This window comes from Kwoniella botswanensis, chromosome 2 (genome assembly GCF_036426115.1).
Source record: "Kwoniella botswanensis chromosome 2, complete sequence".
NCBI lineage: Eukaryota > Fungi > Basidiomycota > Tremellomycetes > Tremellales > Cryptococcaceae > Kwoniella > Kwoniella botswanensis.
Window position 1 is genome coordinate 600,977 of NC_088600.1, and position 25,479 is coordinate 626,455.

Below are 25,479 nucleotides of genomic sequence, written 5' to 3' on the forward strand. Positions count from 1 at the left end.
TTAAATCACATACTGAGAACGCCATAGCGTGTTGGCAAAGTGACGGAATGACTAAGCCTATCATGTTCCTGTCATGCCCAATGTCTGGAAGTCAGAACAGAATATGTCCGACGAACCCGCACCTTTCGCAATCCTATCATGTTCTATGCGGGTAAAGCTCAAGATGCCTTTGGGTTGATACAAGTTGACGTCAACTCATGATGGATACTAATGCACGGACCATCTTTATGATTGTGTCTTTGAGGTAGGTAAAACAACTACAACAGATCAATGTAACATGATATTCATCCTATCCTTCATGATTCCCAATACTCCTTGTGAAGACACACGCTATGGATAGAGGGGACTCATCACCAGCTTCACTGACCTGATATAGATGATAATGTCTACCCAACCAGCCTCAGCTACATGTCCATCCTATATGACCCAAGATCTCTCAAATCAACCTTTCCCGCCGAATTCGCAAAAACGATTGACCTCCACACCTACCTTGACAACGGATGATTACGATCGTCTCGATGGGTTGATCCACCATATCCCTTGGTCTACTAGTATCTTGACTTCATCTGTGGAGATTCATGAAGACGTTGTATGGTGGATCGTAAGATTATGGACTCTATCAGTACCTAGGATCACGTCATATATTAGCAAATACGAAGGTGTCGAGATAGATCTGCAAGATGAGGATGAATCGAGACCTCAAGACAGCCATGATGGAAGTATTACGAAATTAGACTCCAACGAAGATGAGCAACAGACCGAACATGAAAGAAGAGGGGGAGGAGATTTATATGATGAACATACAAGACAGCTTTTCATACAGGCTATTCGAGAAGCTCAGAAGATGGTCCAAACCCAGCAATCTCAAGAGAGAACGAAAAATGTGGAGATTGAGATGATTACCTTCAGCAGCAAGACAGTATTCGATCCTGTGAGTCGATGATGGTTCTGGGATGTCATTCACTGACAAAAGTGTATGTACATATTTGACTTCTTGCGTGACTTGAAGTTGAATCCTACTCATATGGATGTAATCCCATCTGTCGATTCACTCGTTCATGCTTGGACATTCGGTAAGATCAGCCATGATTTTGAGAATGACATATTCAAGGTAAATACGATGTCATATTTCCTCCATGACAAATTCCTAATTGGTATATTCAGGTAACTATTCAAACGGATCAAGGTGATCTGGTTCTCCTTCAAGATACGAACAATCAAGAGAGATCCGAGCTTCAAGACATGCATGCGGACGGTATTGTGGAAAAGCCGAGGACGGATGAATTGAGCTACTGGTTCGCAAAAGTATGATTTCTAAACCAAGCTTTATATCATAGATGACAAATGAGCTGATGTGAGTGATATATTGTCATAGCTTCTCGAGCATGTTCGCGACCATCCCATATCCCCAATACCTATCAGAACACCTACGAGAGGACCAAAATTCGATTTAAATCCGCTCACGTCAGCTTGTAGGAACGCCATCAATACCGAAAGAGTGAGTTTTCATATCATTCTGTACTCGTAGTTGTCTTTTGCTAATTGATGATGACCCTCGGTTGTAGAGAAAGATAAAAGAACTCAAGAGGAAATACGATGAGATGATGAATCAAGACATCAATTCCACTTTATCTACAGAAGAGGAGATAAGTGAGCAGCAAAAGTCGGAAGAGAGATGGAAGAAAGTGAATGATTGGATGGAAAGTCACTTCAACGGTAAGAAGGACAGAGAACAGAAACGAATAGAACTGGAAAGGAAGACGGTTTGGGAAAGGTTGAAAAGTGATCAAGAGAAAGGTAAAGTTGAGAGAAGGAAGGTCGATGGACAACAACAACAGGAGGTGATAAGACCGGTCAAATTGTCACTCTTCGTCGGTGGGAGTATCAGCGATAAGATTACTCGATCTCGATCTCGGGATGTTGTCGATACCTTTCAACAAACCGATGGGAATGGTTTGTCTAGAGGGATCAGAAAGACTCAGTCTGGTACTAATGGGATCATGGGCTCAGAGGGTCCGATTCTTAGTGAGATCTTTCTTCCTGCAGGTACAGCGATAGATGAGCTGATGTCAGCGTGATGTGTTTTAGAGAAACAGAAAAGTGTTCATTTCGATGCTTCGGCCAAACAGTAAAGTGTGATGGGTTTCTCGTATTGTAGTCTATTGTAAGAAGAGCAAGTTTGATACTGTAGGATAGGAAGAAATACATGTAGCCTGAATCGTTTTGTATATTGTATATGACCAAGGTTGAGACTTAGTTTGGCGATATATATGTCATGTCATGTCAATCAGGCCATCCTTTGAGTATCGATCGCATACAAGTCAGAGGTTCGAGCGCAAGAGCCAGTTACTCAAGTTGACTCATCCCCTTGGACTGTAAATATATATATACATGCAAACAGTCATTCGAGCAAGATCCAACTTCTTCTAACATCCCACGTCAGCTCAGCTTCACAGCTTGGATTTCAAGGTCGTATCTGATTTTGGTTACTTCACTATCGTCAGTCCTAGACTTCCTCAATCGCCTCAGGTCTTTCACTCACGACTCGAAAAGCAACGAGCTGTACCGTTTCTTATCTCTTCATTATTCTCTCGTCAGCCACGATACCCAAGTATCCCCTTCATCGCATTACCAAACCAACATTCATGACTCACCATGCCCCGATCCGAATCCTCAACGCCATCATCATTATCCCTCATCCGCTCATCCCGAGCTCGTTCCAACCCTTATCCCAAAATCCAGCCAAAAACCAGACCTAGTCCTAAAAAAGGAGATAATAGTCAAAAGGTCAAACAAGAATATTTTGACGACATGGAAGATAGAACAAGTGATCTCGTTCCTTCTTCATCACCTTTCCCTTCTCCCAGTAGCTCAACAGAAGAAGGAGAGGATGAACTTGTTTCTGAATTCGATTTAGGAATGGATGAGGAGAAACCGACTTTCAGCGACTCGGACTTTGAATCGACCAGACCGAAGAAAAAATTCAAAACCAAGACGAAACCTGACACACCCAAGAAATCAAGTAATGGCGGTACACCTCGAAAGACCGGTGGAGTGGGTAGAGCATGGACAGGAGAAGAAGATTGGATTTTGTTTAGGGAGTTACATCCAAAGGTGGGGAAACCTGATTGGATGGGTGTAGCGAATAAAGTAGGTAATGGAAGGGATTCAAAGGTGAGTCCGCCGCAGTTGCAACAGTTCAATCCATGTCATCTCTTCTCCGTCCTTACTACCTCTAGGGTGGAATGGGATGAAGTCTTCTCGAACATTGTCAGTAATTAGCTATGTATACAAGAATCCAAGCTGACGTGAGATTCGCCACATCATTGTCAAGTAGTCATGCCAAAATCGATATGCCTTGATTTCAAAGAAGCTCGAGGGCGTCATCAAATCAATTGGAGGGGCTTAGAATGATAATGTGAGAGCCTGTTTAATCATATGGAGGATATGGCAAGTTGAACAATATTTTCTTAAAAAATAATCGTTTTGCAGTGATGACTCGCAAAACTTTCATTACGGTAGTTCTGTATTTTATGGAAATTCATCACAGCATGTATGGGAAAATTGTGAGTCGTAAAAGATCGTTAAAGTGATGGAGGTGTATCGATGAGAATAATATGGTATTATAAGTAAATGAATATGAATATGGTATTAACTGTGAATACCCAAAATGACGATGATGAAGATGAAAGAAATATTGCTATAAATATGGAACTGTGACACGTAGATATCTCTAAAACCGAAGATTATGATCTGTGACTACCATTATTACCAATTTTAAAAGCATCCCTAGCGAATTTCATGACTTTTCCTACTCCATGTGAATGATGTCTATTGTTAGGATCCAGATTATTACCATTATTCGTGTTCGTGTCGGAATTTACATGTAATCCCAATCCAAGTGATAGTGGTAGACTCTTGTTGCTAAGGGATACAACGCGTTTATGCTTTTGACTTGCCGTACTGCTATTCATCGTTGATGCTCTCGATCTTGATTTGTCTGTGGTCGAACTCGAACGAGATAACAGGGAATGATCAGATGTAGATGTTCTAGTAGTAGGAGGTCTTGAGATTGATCCATTCAAGAATTCAGTCATTGTTAATTGATTTTCAGTGTTGTATTCATTGTCCAATTGATCGAAAGATGATGTGTTGAGTTTGAGTTTTGTTGATGTTCCACCTAAACCATAGATCTCACTTATACTCAAACTTGGATTCGGTGAATTTTCCATCCCATGTCCATGTCCCTGTCCCTGTCCATGAGTATGAGTATTATACCTTGAATTCTCTTCTTCTAGAAATGTCCTCAAGGAAACTTGTTTGAGTTCAGGTGTGACCAAAGCGAGTTTGTTCATAGCTACATCTACGTCTATGTCCATATGCATCCCATTTTCATACTCTTCGTCATGGTCATTTCCAATATGGGCGATATCTTCGAACGACGTGACTGAATCGCTAAGCGGTGATCTAACCACCCCCGGTGCTTCCCTTAAGAAAGTGACTAGATCCACATCGAGTTCAGTTGACGAAGGGAGTATGGAAGGGACCATTGATAGAGGTGAATTCTCAATTTCGTCCCATGATGGATCGATCGTCGATGATATAAATTGAAGTATATCCATCCGGGGTCCACTCGTATTCGAGTCTTCCACTTCCTCGCTGTATGGGATAGAAGGTAGAGAACTACCTCGTCGTGGATGAGGTGCACTGGATGATCGTCGCATCGAAGATGAGCAGGTCGAAGCTGATGAAGAGGAAGAAACGATGAATGGTGTATTTGGTGAGGAGGGGATTAAGGTTGGCTGGGAGATACGTCGTTCTTCAAATGACGAGGAGGTTATGGTGGATGTGGATGACACAGAGGGTCGGGAGGGGATGGTCAATGGAAGGGAAGGCATGGTGGGTGTAAACTGTACTGGGTCACTTGCTATGGGGATAACGGGAAAGCAGTGGGAACGAGTGAGTTTGATAGGAATAGCAATGGGAATGTTGATAAGAAGAAGAACAGTAGTATCCAATCTTCGGTTTGGGTTATTATATATGAAGATATGCGTAGAAGAGAAAGTGAGATGTATTCCTAGATTCAGTTCTATTCAGTGTTAGATCCAATTCAATTCCAGAAAAAAATGAGTGACATACTCGTACATCTAAGAAGCAGAAGCAGAAGCAATGAATCAGAGTCAAAGTCAATTGTCTAACTTTAAATCCGTATCTCTCCGCTGGAATGCCCATTGGTCTTCTTGCAGATCTTACGGTAAATCTTAAGGTACAGAAAAGGTACACGGAGTAACTTGGTATCTTGAACATGTGTAAACATTCTACTGTACAAACGTACAGATACCTTGATTGGTATGTAAGCGGAATGGAACGGGAATCGATGTCTCACTTTTGACTTCTGTTGCCCTCAGTTTCCTTCCGAAAGACCAAATAGATATCTACTCGTAGTATCGTAGCAGGAACGACGTCACGTTCCTTAGTCTCGTTGAATCTTACTGAATTGACGTTATCCTACTGAATGCGAAATCTACCAAAAGGAAATTTTATACCCGTGTGATGCTGTACAGATTGAAAGGGGACGTTACATAAGACAGTGGAAGATACAACTTACATCTTTCCAGCGGAGCTGGATATACATGTAAAAGGAAGAAGAGGAAGATTCCTTTACGAGACATCGAGTCATGTCACGGTTCCATGAGTCAATAAGGTAAACATGAAGCCAAATCCGACTGAACCGCTCATTCCATTCCACAAATAGCTTTTGACTGCGTACTGAGAGGTAGCGATATAGGGTACTCGACTCTATGGTTTCGGTTTTCGGACGTAAGGAAGGAAAGAAAAGTCAGAAAAATTTGACGGCCAAAACGAATGTTTGGTGCCTGTAGATCAATTGGGTAAATTTGTCACCTTTACGTTCCGTGCATTTTCCAAAAAACTTCTTTGGAATATCCTATTTAGGCAATATTTCTCCAATCGAAAGGTCTTGCCGTCTCAGCAAGGTAACGAGTCTGGAAAAAAACCTTAATCTCCTTAGCGTTCCGGTTTGACCTGGACTTGGACTTGGACTTTCTTTCGCTAGCTACTACTGTATGTCTCTGTCAAAAGCGAAGATCGTCATTTCGGACAGTACCGCTCATAAAAATGACAAGCCGCATCCACATCAGCCTCTGCCTCTGCCTGTGATTTGATCTCCGTCTTACTTGATAGGTGAGACCCAATTCCAACTCGATTCATACGTTCATGGCTCTTAGAGTTGGAATGGCTGTAACGTATTCACTCTTGAGCAGATACAGATGATGAACGATGGACGGAATAGGTTGGTATGTCTTGTAGTGTGACTATTCAGTCGGGTCGAATAGCGTACCTGTTCGACGGGAGGGTGTGCCTTGCAAGCGATCGTACGTGATATCATAGCTAGCATTGTAAACGAGATCATCTCAGGTTTATGCGGGATACAGCGGAGGACACCGGATTGCGCTTTGTACAATAGGAGGGATCTCATCGTGATATGAGGGAGTTGCTTTTGGTAATATCTCAAGTCATTTCATGGCTATAATGAGCATAGGAGAAGACACGAGGAATATCACTATATTCCGTAGATGAAGATCATGATATGTCATTTTGAGAGGTTTGTCAGCGAGACTTCTGAGCTCCTTGAGGTCTTGATGGTACCAACCCTAGTTGCGTACCAATCATTAGGCTATGGGGATCCAAATAGCCTGATATGGATCGATAGAACCAGAGTCAACGTACTGTATACTGCGATGCCACCCGCATGACTCGACCACCTTGCTGTCTGAAGAGCAGCAATGAGCATTTAACCATATACCAGGTATACTTTCTCAAAACGCCACAATCACCTGGTAGGGGAATATCGTGTTTTTTCTATGTGGCAGTTATGAGCATTATCAGCGCGACTTGTTTTTGTCTTTATTTTTGTTTGTTGTTGTTTTTGTATCTAAGCAGTGATTCAGGGAAATAAAGATTAGAACAGTTTGGCAATCCACTAAACAACACCAAATCAATCCGTTGTTGATGCTCGTGCGTACACTTAAACCTCCTTTATGATTTCATCAATTATCATTAGCATCATCAGCATCATCAGTATACTCGCACAGACCATCGTACCAAGAAAGTCATATCACACTCATTTGAAACTACGACATCGAAACATCTCATCATATCTATATCTACCTCTCCCCTCGTCGTTCCCATCCGAGACAGAGACAGCTTGTCACGCGTTATTATCAGCAAGCACAAACATCACATCACATTCGACGAGACACACTCAGCCCTCATCACATCTTTGACTGCCATTCATAACTCTTCCCATCTCTTGGCTTACGATCCTTTCACCAACGAGCTCTATCAAGATCAAGAAAAAGAAGAAAGAAGAAGAACTCAAACTTGTAAACACACTTCAAGATATAGGAAGAAAATCTCCTCTTCGTATTTCATTATCAACCACAACCACCTTTAACTGCCTTTCGATCCAATTCGATCTGGTCATCTCAACAATGGCAGATCCCAAATATTCCCCTCATCAGATCGGTGCATTACCCTTCGAACAGGAGCCAAGGTATTTTCCAAGCCAGAATCAACCCCAACAGTCTTATCATTCTAGATTCCGCTATCATGCTCAGCCTCCCACTCAAGCCTCTATCCAATTATATGATTCTTATTTCCCATTGCAACATGAAGGAGTATCGAGAAGCGCAACCAATTTCTCTCAAGCCATTCCTATCTCAAAACAACAACAGACGAATAATGTCGATGAAGTCGTTTATCGATATTCATCAGAATTCGATAGGATAGTAAGACTACCTGGTACGCCGACTGTAGGGATATACGCTCAGGATGGTCTATGGGACGAAGAGGATGATTTGAATACCAATACCAAATCATCTGCTCCGGGACCTTCCAGGAAAATTGCGATAATTGGCGGTGGATCGAAAAGTAGGACTGGAACTGTATACTCCACAACGGGGTCGAATGAGAAGAGCTGGACGTGGAGACGACCAAGTATGTCCCAATTGCATAACAGCCCAAGCATGTCGGTGGAGGAACAGGTGCCAGTACCATTGCCTGTTCCTCCGAAAGGATTAGAGAAGAAGAAGAGTAAAGGACTACTGAGAGGGAAAGGAAGAAAGGGAGAGCTGTTTGTCAACGTTGCTGCAGATGCGGATGAGTCGGTATGTAATCAAATCTCCTGATAGATCCTCTTTCTTCACTATCTGACAATCGACCTTCAGTTTGAGGCTCCTCCTCCACTGCCCATACCTGCTACACCAGCATCATTCATAACGGAATCGTCACCCGCTTCATTCAGCTCGCCCACCTTCTCTCCTCTCAATTACTCCTCTTCCACATTTGACACTCCAGCTACACTTCCCACACCACCTCAGACCTCAACGACAAACTCGAGTACTAACAAGGCTCCCAAATCCGGTTCGTCCTGGAAAAGAGGTATGCAAAGGATATTCAAATCGAAATCATCCGCGGCATTACGCGACGCTTCTACGAAAGAGGCTTCACTATCTCCACCACCGATGCCAAAAATACCTAATCTGCCTGGACCTTCCAGTCATGCTTTGGGAAAACCATTCTCGTCCTCAACCCCTCCACCAGGTGAATCAAGGAGGTACAACAATCTGCCCGCACCGGGATACCTTTCGACTCCACCTTCAGCAACGACCGAATCCTTTGTTCCTCCATTACTCCCTAATTTTCCTGATGACCCCTTTGCGTCGAGTCTAGATCTCACTTGCAACAATCCAATCTCTTCGCCTCTCGCTTCGCCCAAACCTCGTCCGACTCTACGACACAACTCACCAAGTTTGAGAGATCTGAAAAACCTGTTACCAAACCCCACCAAACCTGCTATATTGAAAGCGAAGAGTTTCGCTACTCTACACCGTCGCGAGGATTCGAGGAGTATACAAAAAGAACAAGATCGTCCTGGCCAGGCCCAGTCCTCGAAATTATCCAAACGGATGAGTTCCTTAGTCGGATTGAACATTTTCGCGCAAGCTGCACAGGACAACTCCGATAAGTTGGAACCATTGGAACATCCACCTACTCAAGCTTCTTTAGCTGCACCAATCGAAAGTCCCCCACTCCTCCCTCCTCATCCACCTTATTTCGAAGGTGCTTCCAGATCACCATCTTTACCCTCCATCACGACTGATTCGTCCTCCACCCCTGAAGAGAGTCCTAGGATCAGTATGCCACCCAGCGCGCCGTTACCTCCCGTGCCAGCATCCACTTCCAGCACCAACCTGGCTGCCCCCTTACAGCGAAGTGGATCAGGTGCCGTACTTTTGCCCAGATCAAGATCGACCAGTATGAGTTTCAAATCACCTCCTACAAGTTCATCTTTCTTCGATTTATATGAGCAGCTGGGAATATGGCCAAGTGCGGAAAAGGAGAAAAAAGAGATATATGATGAGCCTCAGGAGATGGACACGGCTACGGAGACAGAAATAGAGAAGGAACAGGCAAAGGCCTTGGAAGAGGACAAAGAGAACATCACACCTCCAGCAGTGGAGTTGCGGGTCGAAGAGGAGTCAAATCGCTCGATGGATGTCGCAGAGGTGCAGGAACCTCTCCTTCAGGTGAACATGCCTAGGTCTGATACTATCAGTTCAACGGCAAGCTGGAACGTCGCTCTCAACTCTTTCCCAGAGGCTCCCGGTGGCGATGTTCTGGATTTTGGACTGCCGTATGTCGCCGACGAGGAAACTATTGAACCGGTATCACACTCCACACAGCATGTCCATGATCGATCGGATGTCTTGAGCATAGTAGCTGTCGCCGCTTCCTCTCGAAACAGCTCTCATCAAACTACAGTCAACAACTCGATGTCCACCGATAGACGAGATTCAGGATCCACTGTCACACGCGCCACTTCGGTAGGAATGGAATACCTCAATTCGTCTTTCTCTTCCAAAGGTCGAGGGAGGGCTTCCGGAAGTGGAAGTTCGTCTAGAGATAGTAGTCCAGAGCGAGAGAGGGATAATTTGACTGATCGTGAGGAGAGCGAAGCATCTTCGTCTGAAGATGATGATGTTCCATTATCAAAATTACACCCTGAAGCTGCTGCTGCTCAAGTCCAACGACGTGAGACTCGAAGAAAGACCCGCGAAGCTAGAAAGGCCCGGCAAGCCAAGATGGTCGAAAGGCGGAAGAGCGAGAAGACACAAGGGAGGAATCCGGGCGGTGAACATAATTGGGATGGAGAAGGTGGTATACCCGCTGATATCCTCACGAGGAAGTTGGAAGGAGTATTGATGAGAAGGGCGGAGAGAGAAGCTGCCGTTCAACATGCTGGACCTAGTGTGCCTCAAGGATTGAAAGCTCATCGATCAATGAGAGAACATGTCCCACCCCCTACTCTCGATCATGTAGTTCGAAGAGCTCAAAGTCAAGGTCACGCCGCTCATCCTTTACCAACAGGTTGGAAACATGATCATCCACCTGTACCTCCAATCCAAACTGCCATCCCTCAAAGAACGCCTCAGACACATGGAGTATTCAACCCTGAAAGTGCCATTTCACCTACCAATACCTCCTTCGGTAGGATACCTTCGGCCAAGGGTGTCGATCCAGCATTCGTTCAAGCCATGCGCGGTCAAGTGTACGAACCGACATCTCAACCAATGGGATATGGTGATAGATCGAGGCAGAATTCAATAGCTACGAGCGTATCATCGAGGATCCCTGCTGCTCCAGCTGGGACTAGGGCTTCATCGAGACAAGATGACTTGTCAGCTCAGGTCACAAGGAGTAATACGAATGCCACGCAGTATTCTATAGCATCTTCTAGATCTAGAGCTCACTCGAACGGTGTCTCACCCTCGACGCAGAAAGATGAATCTGCTGCTTTACATGCTAGGTCAATCACCGAACCATTGCCTCAAGCCTCAGCCCAGTCTCATGCTCATACACATCATACGGTACCTGCACCTGCACCTGCTTCATTACCCGCGCAGCGGGTACATGCGACTGTATCTGCCTTTGTGTCGGCTCTGAATGGGAAGAAAATCATGTTAGATTTGACGAGTACCACCACCGCAAGGGAAGTCCTGGTGAATACTTATCATAAAGGTGATTTGGTTGATGCTGCCGTGGGAATGAGCTGGGTGTTGTGTGAGATTTTCGCTGAAATGGGATGTGGTAAGTTGTCTCAATCTGTCTATCTCTGCAGCGACATGAGGAAAGATAGCTGACGGTATTAATGTGATTGGATTATGTAGAGAGACAAATAAGGGAATATGAACCTTTATTACCTATCGTCAAAGGGTGGGACCAAACTGCCAAATTCAATTGTTTCGTATTTAAGCAGAGTAATAGAGGGATGCCAACTTGGGCCAGGGTGAGTGGTGATGATTAGAAGATGGTGTTTTGGTCGGATATTAATAGTGTGGTCATTCATTTAGGCTGTTCCGACTACTCCACCGATGTTAGGTCAATGGGTGCAGTACGAGACTAAGAAAGGGAAATGGACCAAGAAATGGTTGGAGACTAGAGGTGGACAGGTCTTCTTAGCTAAGAATGAAAAGGTGAGTAGAAATGATCTAACTATATAGATCACTGTGAGGTGTAGACTGTGATCTGAGAATTGTTAAATGAGAATGAAGCTGATTTCCTGAGTTGGATGATGTAGAATAAAGATGAAATTCACATTAACAGTTTATTCTTTGATATTTACGCTGTTACGAGGGGTTACGATTCCCCCAAACCATCAACGTTCATCATGAAACGAGGTGAGTCTGGGCTTACTGGCAATTGGATGTAGATTAAACCATGCTCATAGATGAACCTCTATGTTAATAGTCGAACCTGCATCAAGCTTCGAGGATCCATCGGACTACGCTCATGTCTTCTCATGCGATGAGGGTCTGGCATTCAAGTTGATGGCTGCTATATACGATGCTAAGGTGGGTCACACGTTACTCGTCCATGCTCAGTGTATTCGTGCTGATCGTGATTCATTGTGACAATTCAGAGCTACGCGATCTCTCAAACCAATCCAACGATGATAACGAGTCAACTTCCTACTCCCACTCAAACCTCAACCAATCATGGGAAAAGGCCCAATTTCACAAGTCACCATAGTAACGGACCACCTACACACAGTCAGCACCAACCTTTGGTAAGCTTGGTACCGGATGATAAGGAGAAGAAATCTGCTTTTACAGGAAAAGGATTACTGAAGATATAATGTGATGATCGGATAGAGGTGCAGAGGAGGATCTTTCATCGTGAGATTATCTGGACAATTAATCAGAGATGCTTTTTGTATGTTAGTTAGAATCAGGGACTTTGCTTCAACCTGTCTTGAATACAAATATACATGATATATGATGTACGTTGATGTATTCTAACGAATGAATATAATGACATATACATATATATATATATATATACACGACGAATTTGTCCTAACCAAAATACAGTACGCTTCCCGTCCTGACTTTGATGAAAGGATATCATTCTGGTTTGTCGGGAATAGGGATACTCTTAGACCTGTCCATACTTTCTTTCAACTTCGTATTGAATAATTCGCCAGAGGTAATTGCTTTTTTGGTATAATCGATTTTACCTCCAGGTAAGATTGGATTGAGTTCCTATCAAAGTGATAATTTGCACAAGTAATATGTCAGCTTATATCAACCTATATCTTAAAAATATTAAGCTGTTGATACAGTTGTAAACTCACGACATTGTCATCAGGTTGAACGAAAAATGCTAATGAATATCGATCTACCAGTCCTGCTTCATTCTCTTGTTCTTGTTTGGAGTGGGATGATGGTGAATTTGGAAATACGACACGATGGACAGTGGCTTTATAAATCCCACTGGACCAATATTCCATTGCCAGACCTACATTAACCAGGAACCCTCCTCGGGGAGGTACAGGTGCAGGATACCATTCGTACTCGTCGGAATTGAGGTGAGATCGGTGATTTGCATAATCTAAATTGGTTGAAGCAGAGTTAGGGTCATTTGATCTTGGTTGAGTGGTCAGATTAGGAGTAAAATCTTGGGTCTTGTGAATAGCAGATTTGGGTAGATGAACTTCCAATCCCGGTTGAGCTGGCAAAGAAGGATTGGTAGATTGGAATAACAATGTGAGTGTACCCCAATCTTGATGAGCTAAGTCAATCAATCATAGTGAGAATATCAGCTCGTCTAGTCGTCACTAATCGTACAGTAATGGTATAATCAGAATCAAAAATCAAAGAATGAAACCTCACCTCCTGCTCTTATGTCCTTCTCACTCAATTGGTTTTCCCCCTCCACGTCCAACGAAGGATAATGAATTAAGGACATGGCCGTATTGAGACCGAATGAATGAGATTGTTTGAAATGATCTTCTGGTAACTACGATTAAAACATACTCGTGAGTTTATCGATAAACCAAGTCAACATATGTCGTCAGGATGAAGGAATCATTCGACACTGACAGAGATGTTCCTTACACTCACCTCTAAAGCCTGAGCGAACAACTCCATCAAGTTCTCACTGACTTCATGGCAATCCTTGTAAAACCTTCTTATCGTTTGCAGTGCGATTTCATCCAAGGAAGAGAAAGGGTAGGGCATAGCTTGTTCTTTGATACCACAGTATTTACCATATGAGAATGTTCTACAGAGTATATGGATATATCATGAATCAGTGATAACATTCCAGATGTTGGGATCCTGAAAAGATCGATTTCGATGTCGATGTTCGATGATAGTCGCTTACTCTTTATGATCCCTCTTACCTTCTCCTAAAGCCTGAGAAAGTAACTTGGTATATCCCGATCCAGATTGTCCAGCGAGGTACTTCTCTTTCTCCTCCATAGGCAAGGAGAAAAAGTCTTTAGACTGGCGATAATACAGTGTCGTCAGCATGATTCTTACTACTCCCCAGAAGCTACGAGGTAGCTCACATATTCGAACAACGCGTCGATATCTTCCACCTTTGGTCCACCGTTGAGAACGGCGAAGAACCCTACCGATCCCAGAGCATCTCTAATAATTTGAGCTTGTTTCTCTGGTGAGTCGGAGGACAAGTCGATAGTGGGAATGACAGGATCGAATGACATTTAGATCAAATGTAATTGAAAGTTGCCTATTCTACTGTAGACACTCGTACTGCATGAGAGTGATATGTGTAGCTGAGCTTGGATTGATGGGAAAGAAGCAACAAGCGACAGGATGTGCACTCTTATCACACACAGCTTATCGGCGGACATCAATCAGGTGGACAGCCAAAGTGGAGGTAACCACAATAATGAATTCATGACTACAATACAGACGAGTGAGACCACTAGAAGCATCAGAATGCATGCAATTCCTTTCGAACAATCACATCTTTGTATTCTCAAAAACCTCGACACCGGTACAGATCCGTTTATTTCTGTCACTCTGAAGACTGTTGACAATCTTCGATATCACAATCTCCCAAATACCAATCCGATCACAACATACACTAACGTCAATCTATTCCAGAAAAAAACTCAATTAGCTTTAGTCTCATGAGTCTCCAGCCAGCGATTGTTATAGACTCACGGAGGTGTCAATACAGCATAACTCCAACTGATTGTCTTACTGATCAATCTCTCAAATGCATCTCCTGAAGCAGCCTGCGTGATCTGAGCAAGCGTCAAGGCAGGTGGCTGCGGAAATGGAGCATATCATCCATTTATTAGCTTCCATCGCTGTGAGGATCCTGCTGACTCACCGAAGATACCAGTAAGATGGCAGATAGGATAAACACCGGATCTTCGGCAGCTTCGAACGGATCGAATTTAGCTATCAAAGCTAAGACGGGTAACATCAAAAGTGGGACGATGATCATCCGACTTATAACCGCTACGAAGACAGTTTTGTTCTCTCCTGGATACGACTTTGATTTATCGTTTGACGAATAAGCTTCATCGTGACCAAAGAAGGATTTGATATACCCCAAGAAACCGCTTGACTTCTTATCTTCAGATCGGGGTAGATGAATCGTACCTGACCCCGGTTTCACCTCGGGTGGAGTATAGAAGAATGCTCCTAGCACTACCAATGTAACAGGGACTGTTCAACAGAAAATATGAGCATATTCGATTACATACATGCCTTGAAATAGATGTCATATCAATCACTCACTAGAACATTGCCCAGCACCTTTGATAGCTTGTTCCAAAGGTTTGATCCTAGCCATCTGGGCTTGTAATGGAGGGATCATAGCGATAAAGATCGATAGCAGAGCGGCGTACATTGGAACAGTCATGAAGTCGTTGATAGCTTTTAGAGATGACTTGGAACGATTCTTTACTTTCAACATCAAAGACTGGAAGGGAGACCTGGGAGGTTCGAGTGGTCGACGACGAAGGGAAGGTGTGAGAGTACCCTACAATTGTCCTTCAACATCTTCCTGATTGGCAAATCGGCAGACGAAAGAAGGGACTTACCCATTCCTCATCCTCATGTTCACTCTCACTACTGTCCTCCTCGATCAAAGCTATATGGTGCATTTTAGGCTGTTCGGGTAATCCCCAAAATTCTCTACCACTTTCGGTCCTGTTCAACTTCTTCCTATGTTGACTGTACGTCGAGCTTCTTCTGCTCATCACGCTTTGACCAGCGGTCGATCCCCGCTTGACCAGTGGAGGATGCATCGAATGTGCTGAGCCTGGCGCGGTGAATGGCTGAGCAGGTGAATCAGGTTCTTCGACTATACCGGATGGAGAAGATACGATAAATTGACCGGTGGGATTTCGCCTTTCATCCTCTTCGTCGTGGTTGATATTGTTAGCTGTAGTGAAGAACGGATCGGTCTCCCTTGCTCCTGGATGAGGAGCTAATGCTTCGGGTGATTGTACGGTATGATCATGGACGAGTGGTCGGTGCACTTCTTCTTCTACTTCAAGAGCTTCGTCATCCGCTTGAGATAACAATTTTACACCCCATGACCAACGTAACTGACACAAGGCAATGATAAGCTTGGCTTCAAAAACGGGGACAACCCCAATTGCTCTAACTTACCATCATTCCTAAAGTGGAATACAAAACCAGGTAAGTCAAAGCTCGACCCAACATCTGATCTTTCGTGTCATCTTTACCCCATTTCAAACCTGGCACTTCGATGACGAGGGATTGGATGAGAGCGATAGGTAATGAATTGCTGCATGTCAACAGTCAGCTTGATTCAAGCCCGATCGCTTCTCTCATAGCTCACCTGTTCTGGAACATGGCAGCACACATAGCATAGGCCCTGGTGAGTCAGTTCTAAACATCAGTATGCATACACGTAATGCTTTTCCCGAGTCAACGCACGTTTGTGATTTCTTCAACTTGAACAATTTGGCTAACACCCATGCAACCCCAGCAGATAGTCCAGTGACCACGACAAAGCTGTTCAATGACCACGTCGTGTGAGCGTTTATTTTTCTGTCAAACGATCACACCGACTCACCCTAAAGGTATAATCCACATTTCTTTCAATTTAGAGGGGGTCAATGAGTATGCTACCTATTCACCATGATAATTCAGCAACAGCTCTCGCAAGGTCCTATAGTAGTCATGAAGCTGTATGAATGAGCTCACTTTGGAGAAGAGCAGAGCCGGGGTGAATAATGAAACATTGATAACGTTCAATTTCCTCTGAGTCGCCTTATCGGTAACACCAGCTTTTGAGAGAATGTATCCAGCTAGACATAGTAAGAATACTTCTACTACGGACTGTTATGCATTGACTTGATCAATTGGCACTCGCTCGGACCAGCAGTTTGTTTTTACCACTCACCTCAAAGACGGTGACAAGGAGGGTTTTGACTGCAGTATTCCTATCAGCGTCAGCTATATGAACGTTTCTCATCCTTAGAGAGATATGTTGAGACTGACTAGGTACAGAATCGTCCAGGCCCATCGAGTCGGGCATCAATGTGATGTTTCCTTGCTTGTGTGAGCGCTTTGAGGGCTGGATACTGAAACAGAGAGTGCAAGGAATGGAAATGACCATGAATCTCCCTTATCTATCGAGGTTGGCTCTTTCAGCGTTGTTCGTTATTGTCGCCGTCTCTTGGCGGGAAAAGGGAAATTCACCCAATATGACGTAGGCTGCAGTGTTACGTAATTGATATCGAAGTGGAGGTCATCCACAGACGCTTGGACCTTTGATCAACCGTAAACATATTTTTCCCTTTGGTTTCCCGTTCAGAAATGTGATTTCATACCACTCTTCCCTTCTCCCACTTGTCCTCTCATGTTCTCGATCCGTACATGGTCGAACTGAGCCCCAGTTCCATCAACAATGAGTGATCAACTTGGTCCCCAAGAGTTGCCAGCTCAGACTCATGAGCCATCATCGAAGGAAGGGTTGGAATTCGTTCAGGATGGGTACTTTCGACATTCCGATATCGTATTCAAATATTTAGACAAGCTGAGTCCATTGCATGTACGTCTTTCCCCACATGCCAGTCACTGGAAGCTTTGAGCTGACTTTGAGTAGGCCCAAGCGATGGGGCAACTGATCAACGGTCACGCTCTTTGTCATCCGAGTCATCCTCTTCGAACTCCTGGTGATGGTGGTTTGACACTCTACGTAGGTGAGTCAACTTTCTTTCTGCTTGAACTCCCTTCGCTAGCTCACCTTTGTCATAGGTACTGACGTACTCGGGAAGCCCCGACTGCTATGGAAGATCCAGCAACTTCAGTATCTCCAATACTACATACATGAGATGCGACTTACTACACCTTCCTGGATCGAATACCATTTGAAACGAGCCGAACTTCTGGCTGAGGAAGCAGGGGAGGAAAAACTTGTCAAGCTGGAATCACCTTCACTTGAAGAAGGGAAGGATGACTGGGTACCTCTACCTAGCTATCCATGTAGAGCTAGCGATATGGTCACCATCGTACGTGCTTTCTTTCCTTCCCTCTCCTGGCCTACAAGATTAAGAGTCGAGCTGACGAGATACGAATAAGATAGCAACCCATCAAAATCGTTTCTTCGGGATTCCTGAAAGAACTTTCGAAGCAAGTAACTAAAGACGGTAAGACCGTTGAGAGATATAGAAGACAAGGTATACCCATTCCTACGTTCGATCCCCACAGGTACGAAGCTCTTAGAGACAACTTCACGGAAGGACCTGGATTGAGGAGAGGTCCTGAGAAGTCGGTGAAGAGTGATGTGGCTCGACAAGAGGCTGCAGATGGAACTGGGTGGGGTGGATTCCCTCTCAAAAAGGAAAATAAGGTGGATAAAATCGGTAAGTTAGCTTGCTTTATCGTTCATATGAGATCTAAGATGTAAGCTAAAGATAGATACAGAAAAGGAAGGATTCTCTGATGTCCAGCCTTCTGCATCGGAGAATCACGTCGAGTTCGACGTTGCTACTCCTCCTCCTGCCGACAAGGTAGATCGATCGACCTCCCCGTCCATCTCATCAGGTTCTTCTACCCCTTTCACCGATATCGGAGCGTCATACTATTATCATTGCCAACAAGCATTCATTCTTGCTATCAGTGGTGGTTTACTTGCTTCCTTTCCAGACTCACAGCAGCCCGTGGCAGGAGAAGAAGACGAAGAGGAAGGACCATTTACGATTCCTCCAGAGATCGGCCGAAGTCTGTTCATCGCCCTGAGCGTGACGAGGTGGGAAAAGGACCCCTCGATCATATTGGAAATTGGTTATTGTGCCATTTGGTGGGAGAAGGTTCCTGATGAGCTCAAGAAGGAAGATGGAATGAATCATGAGGAAATGAGGGATATGGGGCATTTTATGTGAGCTCTCCAATCGACTCGGTTTCCATGTTGATGCAGCTCACTTTGGGTCGTTAAGTGTCCAAGATCATCTGTTACAAAAGAAAAACGGTGAATCACAACCCGACTATCGAGATTCATACCTCTTTGGCGACTCACTACCAATCGAAGCGAGCAAGATTCGCACGACTTTGAAAAAGAAAATCAAGGATCTCTCTACAAAGGCGGGAAATGGACCGATATGTAAGATGTTCCCCTCGCTTACCCGCCTCGCTCCATGTATCGTGGCTGATGTCCTGGTAGATATCGTGACGCACGTGTCAGAGGGAAAAGAACTCGACTTCAAGGATATCGGACTAGACGTGTCCTTGACTGATGGTGATTTACAACCTGATGGATGGGAAGTACCTCCTTACATGTGTGCAGCAGGGTGCGGATCGGTTTTCATTATTGTAAGTCACAAATCTCTCCTTCGAAGAGATATATGTCGTAAGCTGACGTGGGCATTGCACCTGTAGAACACGGCAAGTCTATTCGGTTCAGTTGAGAAAGTACCGTCCGTACCAGTTGGATCTCATCATTTTGCTGGTCGAACGAAGAAGACACTCGAGGCTACTGCTTTGACAATGTTCGGTTCTGATTCTAACAGGAGACCAGATAAGTGTGGTAATGCGGGTAACGACGCTTTTGTGAGTTCCAGCTGCATAAGCTTCGAAGAGTCAGAAGAAGCTGACCATCATGAATGCTCAGTACACACTTGCTATCTTCGTTGAAAGTGAGTGAGATCTGGGCGGCTTTGGTAAAGGTATGAGAGGCGATAGCTAATGCTGTAATGACTAGTAATGACTGGTCCGACATTACCTGAACTCCGAGCAGATTATCTGACCAACTGTCTTCCTTCTTCTCATTCGAACGCCGAATCCGCGATTGAAGAAGGAGGGCCAGAAGAAGAGGTCAAAGTGGTCAGGACAGTAACCCTCACGCCTCTTGGTGAAGCATCAACCACCGAACAAGGTGGGACCCCCGAGGTAGTAGCAGCAAGTGAGCGATTAAAGGGGATCAAAGTCGAAGATGTTGAAGTAAATTGTGAAGATAACGAATCTGATGATGATGAATTCATGGAAGATGAGATGATCAATGGGATCTTCTATGAAGATGAAGATGGCAACTTACATGAGTTAAGTGATTAAGAGATGAGATTAGAAAAGAAATCATACTGTATACTTGATTCGGCTCATATGGATCAAACTCAGTTCCAGAAAAAGAAAATTGTTGTATATAGATTCAAGTTTCAGTTGTATATAATTCATATAAATCATTCATGCCCATCAAATCATCTGAATGTGTATGCATATGTTATTGGTGACATCATTCACCATCCTAAGAATGATAGGACATGGTCCTTGTATTATTCGTCATGTATATATTCATCACAATGGTACAACCATACAGTATATCAACAAGACTTTGATTTATCAGACTAATCTTGAAAAATGCTGTTCTTTTTCCTTGAACGAATCTGCTTCTCAAACAAAACACAAACATCTAGTAGGCCTATCAATTGTCCATCCCGGTGCAATTTCAATTTTAATGTCCAAGTCTCAGAAATTACTTCCACTCTCAAATCTTTTCAATATATCCATCGCACTTGGAGTTTGAGTCCTTCCCCCAATTGAAGATTTCCTTACTGTCCCAGTTTCTTTGGAAGAAACTTCTTCGGTATCTCCATGATCATCTGGGTTGGTACTGGTATCTCTATTCAGGGATGATTTACGTCCGATTGTAAATCCTCTTATCAATTTACTCGCTGTGGAAGTCGAGGTACCACTACCACCTGTGGGAGCTGTACCTAAAGCGTTGAACCCTCCTCCTATTATTGAAGACGAACCTGCCTTATTTGGACTAGTACTCCCACTTCCAATTCCACTTGTTTCTAAAGATGGTCTACTTCCCCTCCTACTTCTTTCTCCCTCACCTATCCCAAGGGGTCCAAGGGGAGAAGGTCTATTTCCATCCGGAGAGAACGCACTTCCCCCTCCACCACTAAAATTGAGATTGGTATTACTCTCTTTCCTCTTGACTACAGCAGCGTTCATCTTATCGTCTGAAGTTGACGAAGTAGTATCTGTAGAAGTGGTAGTAGCCATAGCAGGAGCTAATGCTCCTTTCCCACTTGAGGGACCAAGAGTAAGTCCCTTAGGGTAGGACGATGCGGCCGAAGAGGATGCTACACTACTCGGTCGACCGATCGATCCCGGTATGAAGTTTTCACGTGTGGATCCAGATCCAAGAGGAGGAGAAACAGGTGTGGTACCTCTACTGGGTAATCTACTGTGGGTCTTACGTGGTGGGATAGGCTGGGAGGAAGGTTTAGGTACGGTTGGGGAAGATGTGGGTACGGGAGGTAAAGGTGTTGAAGTCGAGGTTGACATTCCTGTCTCAACCGCAGCGGGGTTGCTTTGATTCACACTTTTAGGAAGCTCCTTTGCCTTTGGATTCTCCGAGGAAACGGACTTGTCTTTGTCTTCATCTTGATCTTGATCCTGATTTCGATCGAGTTTGTACTCGGCTGAGATGTCATCCTCAGGTTCAGGTGAATCAGACACCTCTTCCCTATCCTTCTCCTTCTCCGAAACAGCCATCATAGGTGGGAAATATCCACTACCCATTCTAGGTCTAGCTTTGGGTGTTTTGGTCGGTGAGATCATATCCACTCCTGAGATTGGCTCTGCTACACCGGGCGTCGTACGATGAGTTGACGAAAGCATCTGGGACATGGATGTATTTTTCTCAACATTAGGATGTAAAGATGCAGAGGTCGATCTTCTCGATGGTCGAATGGCATGTGGGTTGTACTCTTCCACGTGATGAGTGTAATATCGTAACCCATCTGCTAAGCCGAACGGGTTGGTCTCGGGGGACTACAATATCATTTCAGCTTGAGCGTTCGAATGAAAGGTAAGCTGACTTACATCTCCTCCGCTGGCAATAGCTTCGTCAGTTTTGATAATCCTGGCAATGATCCATTCGCGGGTTTTTATTTGCTCCTGCATCGCATCGGTGACTTTGAGGAAGTTATGAGGCGCAGAGACTATCATCAATATCCGTCAGTCAGTTATTGTGTTCCCACTCATAGACTTGGAACTCACTGTTGAAGGCAGCCCACGATCTAGCAGCTGCATTTCGAGTAGGTAAGAACAGGGCCTATTCCACAACGTATAAAGACATGAGCTGCTATAACCTTCATTGGGCGACAGGTAGCTTTTTTTTGAAACTCGAACTCACCAAATCTCCTTTAGCAAAGTTCGTGAAACTTATCTTGTTCTTAGCCATATCTCTAAACTGTCTACAGCTCTTCGACCATTTCTTCACCAATCCAATAGTCTTCGTAACAGCTTCTGAGAAGGTGACCAAATCAAAGTTTTGTGCAGTTTCAAGCGATCTAATCAGTACCGATTCACGTAATTCATCTTTATTGCTATGATTGTTGGAGTTGGAATTGGAAGTGATCGAATTGGATAATGGTAAATTAGCAGTTGAATGATGGGTCTTCAGTACACTATTTCCTCCAACAATTTGCGATTGCATGCCTCCATTTGATCCTGAGATAGTTGTCGAGTTGTTGATAGCGTTTAACAATCTCGAGCAAGTTTCGTGGTACTTCGACACTAACGCAATAGAATCTTTAGATACGTCCGATTGGTAGGTTTTCTCCTGTGATATAGCCATAGCACTGTCTTTCGCCATTGCCAACTCATCAATCAGGACAGTTTCCTTTCGCTGTACTTCCCTAAGCTGTGCTTTCGTGAAGCTCAATTCAGCTTTCAATCCATCTACCTGTCTTATAGCTGAGTTCTTGATCGCATTGACTTTTTCTTCCAATTCAACTTTTTTGTCTTCCAGTTGTTTAGTTAAAGTCAAATTCTGGTGTTCTAACACAGCTCTATCACCGTCCGCTTCGGCAATATGATCTCTCATCATCCGTTCAGCTTCTGCAGACTGATTCTTCAGAGCTAGATCTCGATCAGCTTGAGCTTGAACCAATTGCTGTGATGTGGCTTCAAGTTCAGCTCTAATACCAGCAAGTTGAGATTCTAAATTCTGAGCCGTAAGTTGAGCATCGCCAAGAGTTTGTAATGACCGAGTACGTTCCTCTTGTAATTCCTGTAATTGCGCTATCAAGGTCTGCTCAGCACTCTTCAGACCATCCACATCTAATAAAGCTTCTTGTAAGCGTACACCAAGATCTGTAGCTCTATCTTTCTCTTGTGTCAATTCAGCTTGTAATCCCTTAATAAAGTCAGATTGATCTTCCTGTTCCCTATATTTCTCTTCTTGTTCCCTAGACCTTTCTTCTAATTCCGCAGATAGAGCCTGTCTAGCTAACATCTCTTCACTGAGATCCGTTCTTAATCGTACTAACTCATCTTGCAGCTCCGCTTGTCGGGTCTGAGATACTGCTAAACGCTGTTGATATTGATCCTCCAATTCCCGTAAACGAGCTTGATGCGCTTCTTCCATTTCATGTAGTCGCTTCTCTTGTTCTGCTTTCTCTTGATTGACGGTTCGTAGTTGGGTTGATAGGTTGAGTGTCATTCGGGAGTTGCTGGCTGAACGAGGTTTATCTCGACTAGTGAGGACTAAAAATCATATGTCAGGCTGATGTGTTACACTCAAACGACTCTTCAAAATCGCTTACCCGACCTCTCGATCATTCTATCCAATTCATCACTAGTGAAGTCCACTTTGCCTATCAAGCTTTCTATACTAGCCTGTAGAGTTGCCAGATAATTCTCATCTCCCTCTTCCAATGAAGCCAAAACTTCCTCATCTATTTTCAGACTGTCGACCCAGAGTACAAGCTCTGAAGACGAGATCGCGTGTCAGCTACTCGAACCAAGCTATCATTCAGTTCATGTAGCTTACTCTCAATTTCCTCTTGACCAAATTTCACACCACTTAATCCCTCTGCTCCAGTGATCACCGAGATATCCACTCTTGGACCATTTTCGTCCAAACCTACGACGCCAAAAGGTAGCTGACTGATCATCTCGACCTGTACCTGCTCTCTTCTAGTTTTCTCCGTCGATGTAAACCTTGATAGAGCTTCGGAGAGCCTTAGTGTCCATTCGAGCAATAACCTTGAATATTCCTTCCGCCTAACGACTTCAGCTACTACAGTCGCATAAGCAAAAGGCAGTTGACGTAATCGATGAAGATGGGGGAAAGCAACTTTATCACGTAAATCTGCATCCAGCGCTGCCAGAGGACCGATGATCTGAGTTATACGTGATTGAAATTGGGCAACTTGACGGAGATGCAGATGAATCTCGAGAGTGAATTCATTCTGGTTGAGTATATCAGCTGGATGAAACGCTGACCGGTCGATTGAGCTCACCTTGACTCCTGTCAATGCTATCAGATCGTCTCTCATTGCTTGGTCTAGCTCTACGAGATCTATCGCCTTTTTGTTAGCCGAGTTGTCCAAGGTCAGTATGTAGCTGACTCACCCTGTGCGACATCTTCTGCTCCGCTACCTAGTAACTCGCTCAGCTGACTTATGGCCACCTCCAACCTAGCTAGACCTTCTGTAAACTCCCTTCCGACAGCTTCAGACTGTTCGGTGAACGCTCGCATCTCCGCATCAGACTGTAGAGCCAGTTCGTCCAATTGTCCAGCAAGTGTATTATATCTATCGACATGTTCCTCTATTCCAACAAACTTCACATAAGTTACTTGTCTTCTACTCTTACTGTAAGATAGCAACGAAAGGTAGCTTACCATGAGCAGTCCTACAGCTATCTCTCACTTGTTCCATCTTCCTCTTATTCACAAAATCACCTATGGTCTTTATCCTCTCATCACCTTCACCTTCCTTCTTCTTCCTCAGCAAGACCGGATTTATAGATAATTTCGGTAACAGCGCCATATCAACTTTAGCGCCTTTGATCAGACTTTCCTCAGTCTGTAATTCCTTTTCTGCTCTAACGGAGAATTTTTGGAATTCGTTGATTAGCGGTTGTAGATGGTGGGATAAATTTGAATAAGCGATTTCGAGTGCGCGAGATTGTGCTTGATAGAGCGATTGAAGGTGAGATAGGTGGTCGTGTGCGACGAGGAAGGGGTGTTGGATATGGGCAAGGGAGCCTGCTTGGTTGGCTGCGGTCGATTTGATCATCAGCAGGTTGATCTTGGTCTCCGTTGTCTGCTCCGGGACACTCTTGTGTATATAGGAGATGAGAACAACAGACTCACGATCTAATGGAGGAGGAAGTATGACATCTTCCTGAAATTGGACTGCCCATTGTTCAGCATCTGACCAGAAAGTCTCTCTGTTGAAAAGATACAACTTCAATCTCTGAGCCTGAAGAGTAATGGCTATCAGCTGTGAACAGGACTCGAAGTCGTAACCGATGGATGGCAATACTTACGGCCGAAGGTGAACTTGGACCAGCTGTATTCCAAGCTTCTTCAAGAATCTCCGTTCTCATTTCTCGCCCATCCTCCATGAATAGTAACACATTGTTCGAAGTGACCCCGGTGAGCTGGCCTACATCTTCAAGTAAGTTATCGAGGCTGTTGCAATGAAGGAAAGTCAGCTGAATTTGAGGTAGTGGCCATTGAACAGGTTAACTCACTTGTCGTATTCCTCTAATTGTCTTTCGAGGAGGAACAGGCCTCCGTCTGATGCTTGTTGGATATCCATATTCTACTGAGGACTATCCCGGGCAATTCATA

General features: G+C 44.2%; 8 protein-coding genes across 8 annotated transcripts; 4 read left to right on the forward strand and 4 right to left on the reverse strand.

Annotated features, from left to right (window-relative positions):
* Positions 1–382: 382 nt before the first annotated feature.
* On the forward strand, positions 383–2,132 carry L199_007120 (uncharacterized protein; the record flags this gene model as incomplete). The annotated part of the gene is made up of 6 exons (XM_064892817.1): positions 383–931; positions 1,010–1,111; positions 1,165–1,305; positions 1,376–1,498; positions 1,566–2,025; positions 2,089–2,132. The coding sequence occupies 6 exons, from the start codon at positions 383–385 to the stop codon at positions 2,130–2,132; spliced, it is 1,419 nt and encodes a 472-aa protein (XP_064748889.1).
* Positions 2,133–2,655: 523 nt separating this feature from the next.
* Positions 2,656–3,409, forward strand: L199_007121 (uncharacterized protein; the record flags this gene model as incomplete). Its single annotated transcript, XM_064892818.1, has 2 exons — positions 2,656–3,174; positions 3,338–3,409. The coding sequence occupies 2 exons, from the start codon at positions 2,656–2,658 to the stop codon at positions 3,407–3,409; spliced, it is 591 nt and encodes a 196-aa protein (XP_064748890.1).
* Positions 3,410–3,746: 337 nt separating this feature from the next.
* Positions 3,747–4,898, reverse strand: L199_007122 (uncharacterized protein; the record flags this gene model as incomplete). The annotated part of the gene is made up of 1 exon (XM_064892819.1): positions 3,747–4,898. One exon carries the CDS (start codon positions 4,896–4,898, stop codon positions 3,747–3,749), a length of 1,152 nt encoding a protein of 383 aa, XP_064748891.1.
* Positions 4,899–7,514: 2,616 nt separating this feature from the next.
* L199_007123 (uncharacterized protein) lies at positions 7,515–12,220 on the forward strand (the record flags this gene model as incomplete). Its single annotated transcript, XM_064892820.1, has 7 exons — positions 7,515–8,189; positions 8,250–11,172; positions 11,253–11,371; positions 11,436–11,558; positions 11,663–11,762; positions 11,833–11,936; positions 12,005–12,220. The coding sequence occupies 7 exons, from the start codon at positions 7,515–7,517 to the stop codon at positions 12,218–12,220; spliced, it is 4,260 nt and encodes a 1,419-aa protein (XP_064748892.1).
* Positions 12,221–12,488: 268 nt separating this feature from the next.
* L199_007124 (uncharacterized protein) lies at positions 12,489–14,092 on the reverse strand (the record flags this gene model as incomplete). The annotated part of the gene is made up of 6 exons (XM_064892821.1): positions 12,489–12,626; positions 12,719–13,155; positions 13,257–13,383; positions 13,488–13,647; positions 13,750–13,871; positions 13,937–14,092. The coding sequence occupies 6 exons, from the start codon at positions 14,090–14,092 to the stop codon at positions 12,489–12,491; spliced, it is 1,140 nt and encodes a 379-aa protein (XP_064748893.1).
* A 348-nt stretch (positions 14,093–14,440) lies between these two features.
* On the reverse strand, positions 14,441–16,917 carry L199_007125 (uncharacterized protein; the record flags this gene model as incomplete). The annotated part of the gene is made up of 12 exons (XM_064892822.1): positions 14,441–14,489; positions 14,559–14,665; positions 14,731–15,071; positions 15,144–15,387; positions 15,449–15,958; positions 16,023–16,161; positions 16,216–16,251; positions 16,314–16,391; positions 16,453–16,508; positions 16,584–16,718; positions 16,783–16,811; positions 16,881–16,917. 12 exons carry the CDS (start codon positions 16,915–16,917, stop codon positions 14,441–14,443), a joined length of 1,761 nt encoding a protein of 586 aa, XP_064748894.1.
* A 372-nt stretch (positions 16,918–17,289) lies between these two features.
* Positions 17,290–19,931, forward strand: L199_007126 (uncharacterized protein; the record flags this gene model as incomplete). The annotated part of the gene is made up of 10 exons (XM_064892823.1): positions 17,290–17,433; positions 17,488–17,584; positions 17,640–17,893; positions 17,968–18,247; positions 18,309–18,762; positions 18,821–18,984; positions 19,045–19,193; positions 19,260–19,430; positions 19,492–19,516; positions 19,582–19,931. The coding sequence occupies 10 exons, from the start codon at positions 17,290–17,292 to the stop codon at positions 19,929–19,931; spliced, it is 2,088 nt and encodes a 695-aa protein (XP_064748895.1).
* A 411-nt stretch (positions 19,932–20,342) lies between these two features.
* Positions 20,343–25,447, reverse strand: L199_007127 (uncharacterized protein; the record flags this gene model as incomplete). Its single annotated transcript, XM_064892824.1, has 12 exons — positions 20,343–21,662; positions 21,714–21,832; positions 21,891–21,945; positions 22,027–23,381; positions 23,441–23,605; positions 23,668–24,088; positions 24,140–24,198; positions 24,252–24,449; positions 24,523–24,900; positions 24,997–25,105; positions 25,173–25,317; positions 25,380–25,447. The coding sequence occupies 12 exons, from the start codon at positions 25,445–25,447 to the stop codon at positions 20,343–20,345; spliced, it is 4,392 nt and encodes a 1,463-aa protein (XP_064748896.1).
* Between the last annotated feature and the right edge of the window lie 32 nt (positions 25,448–25,479).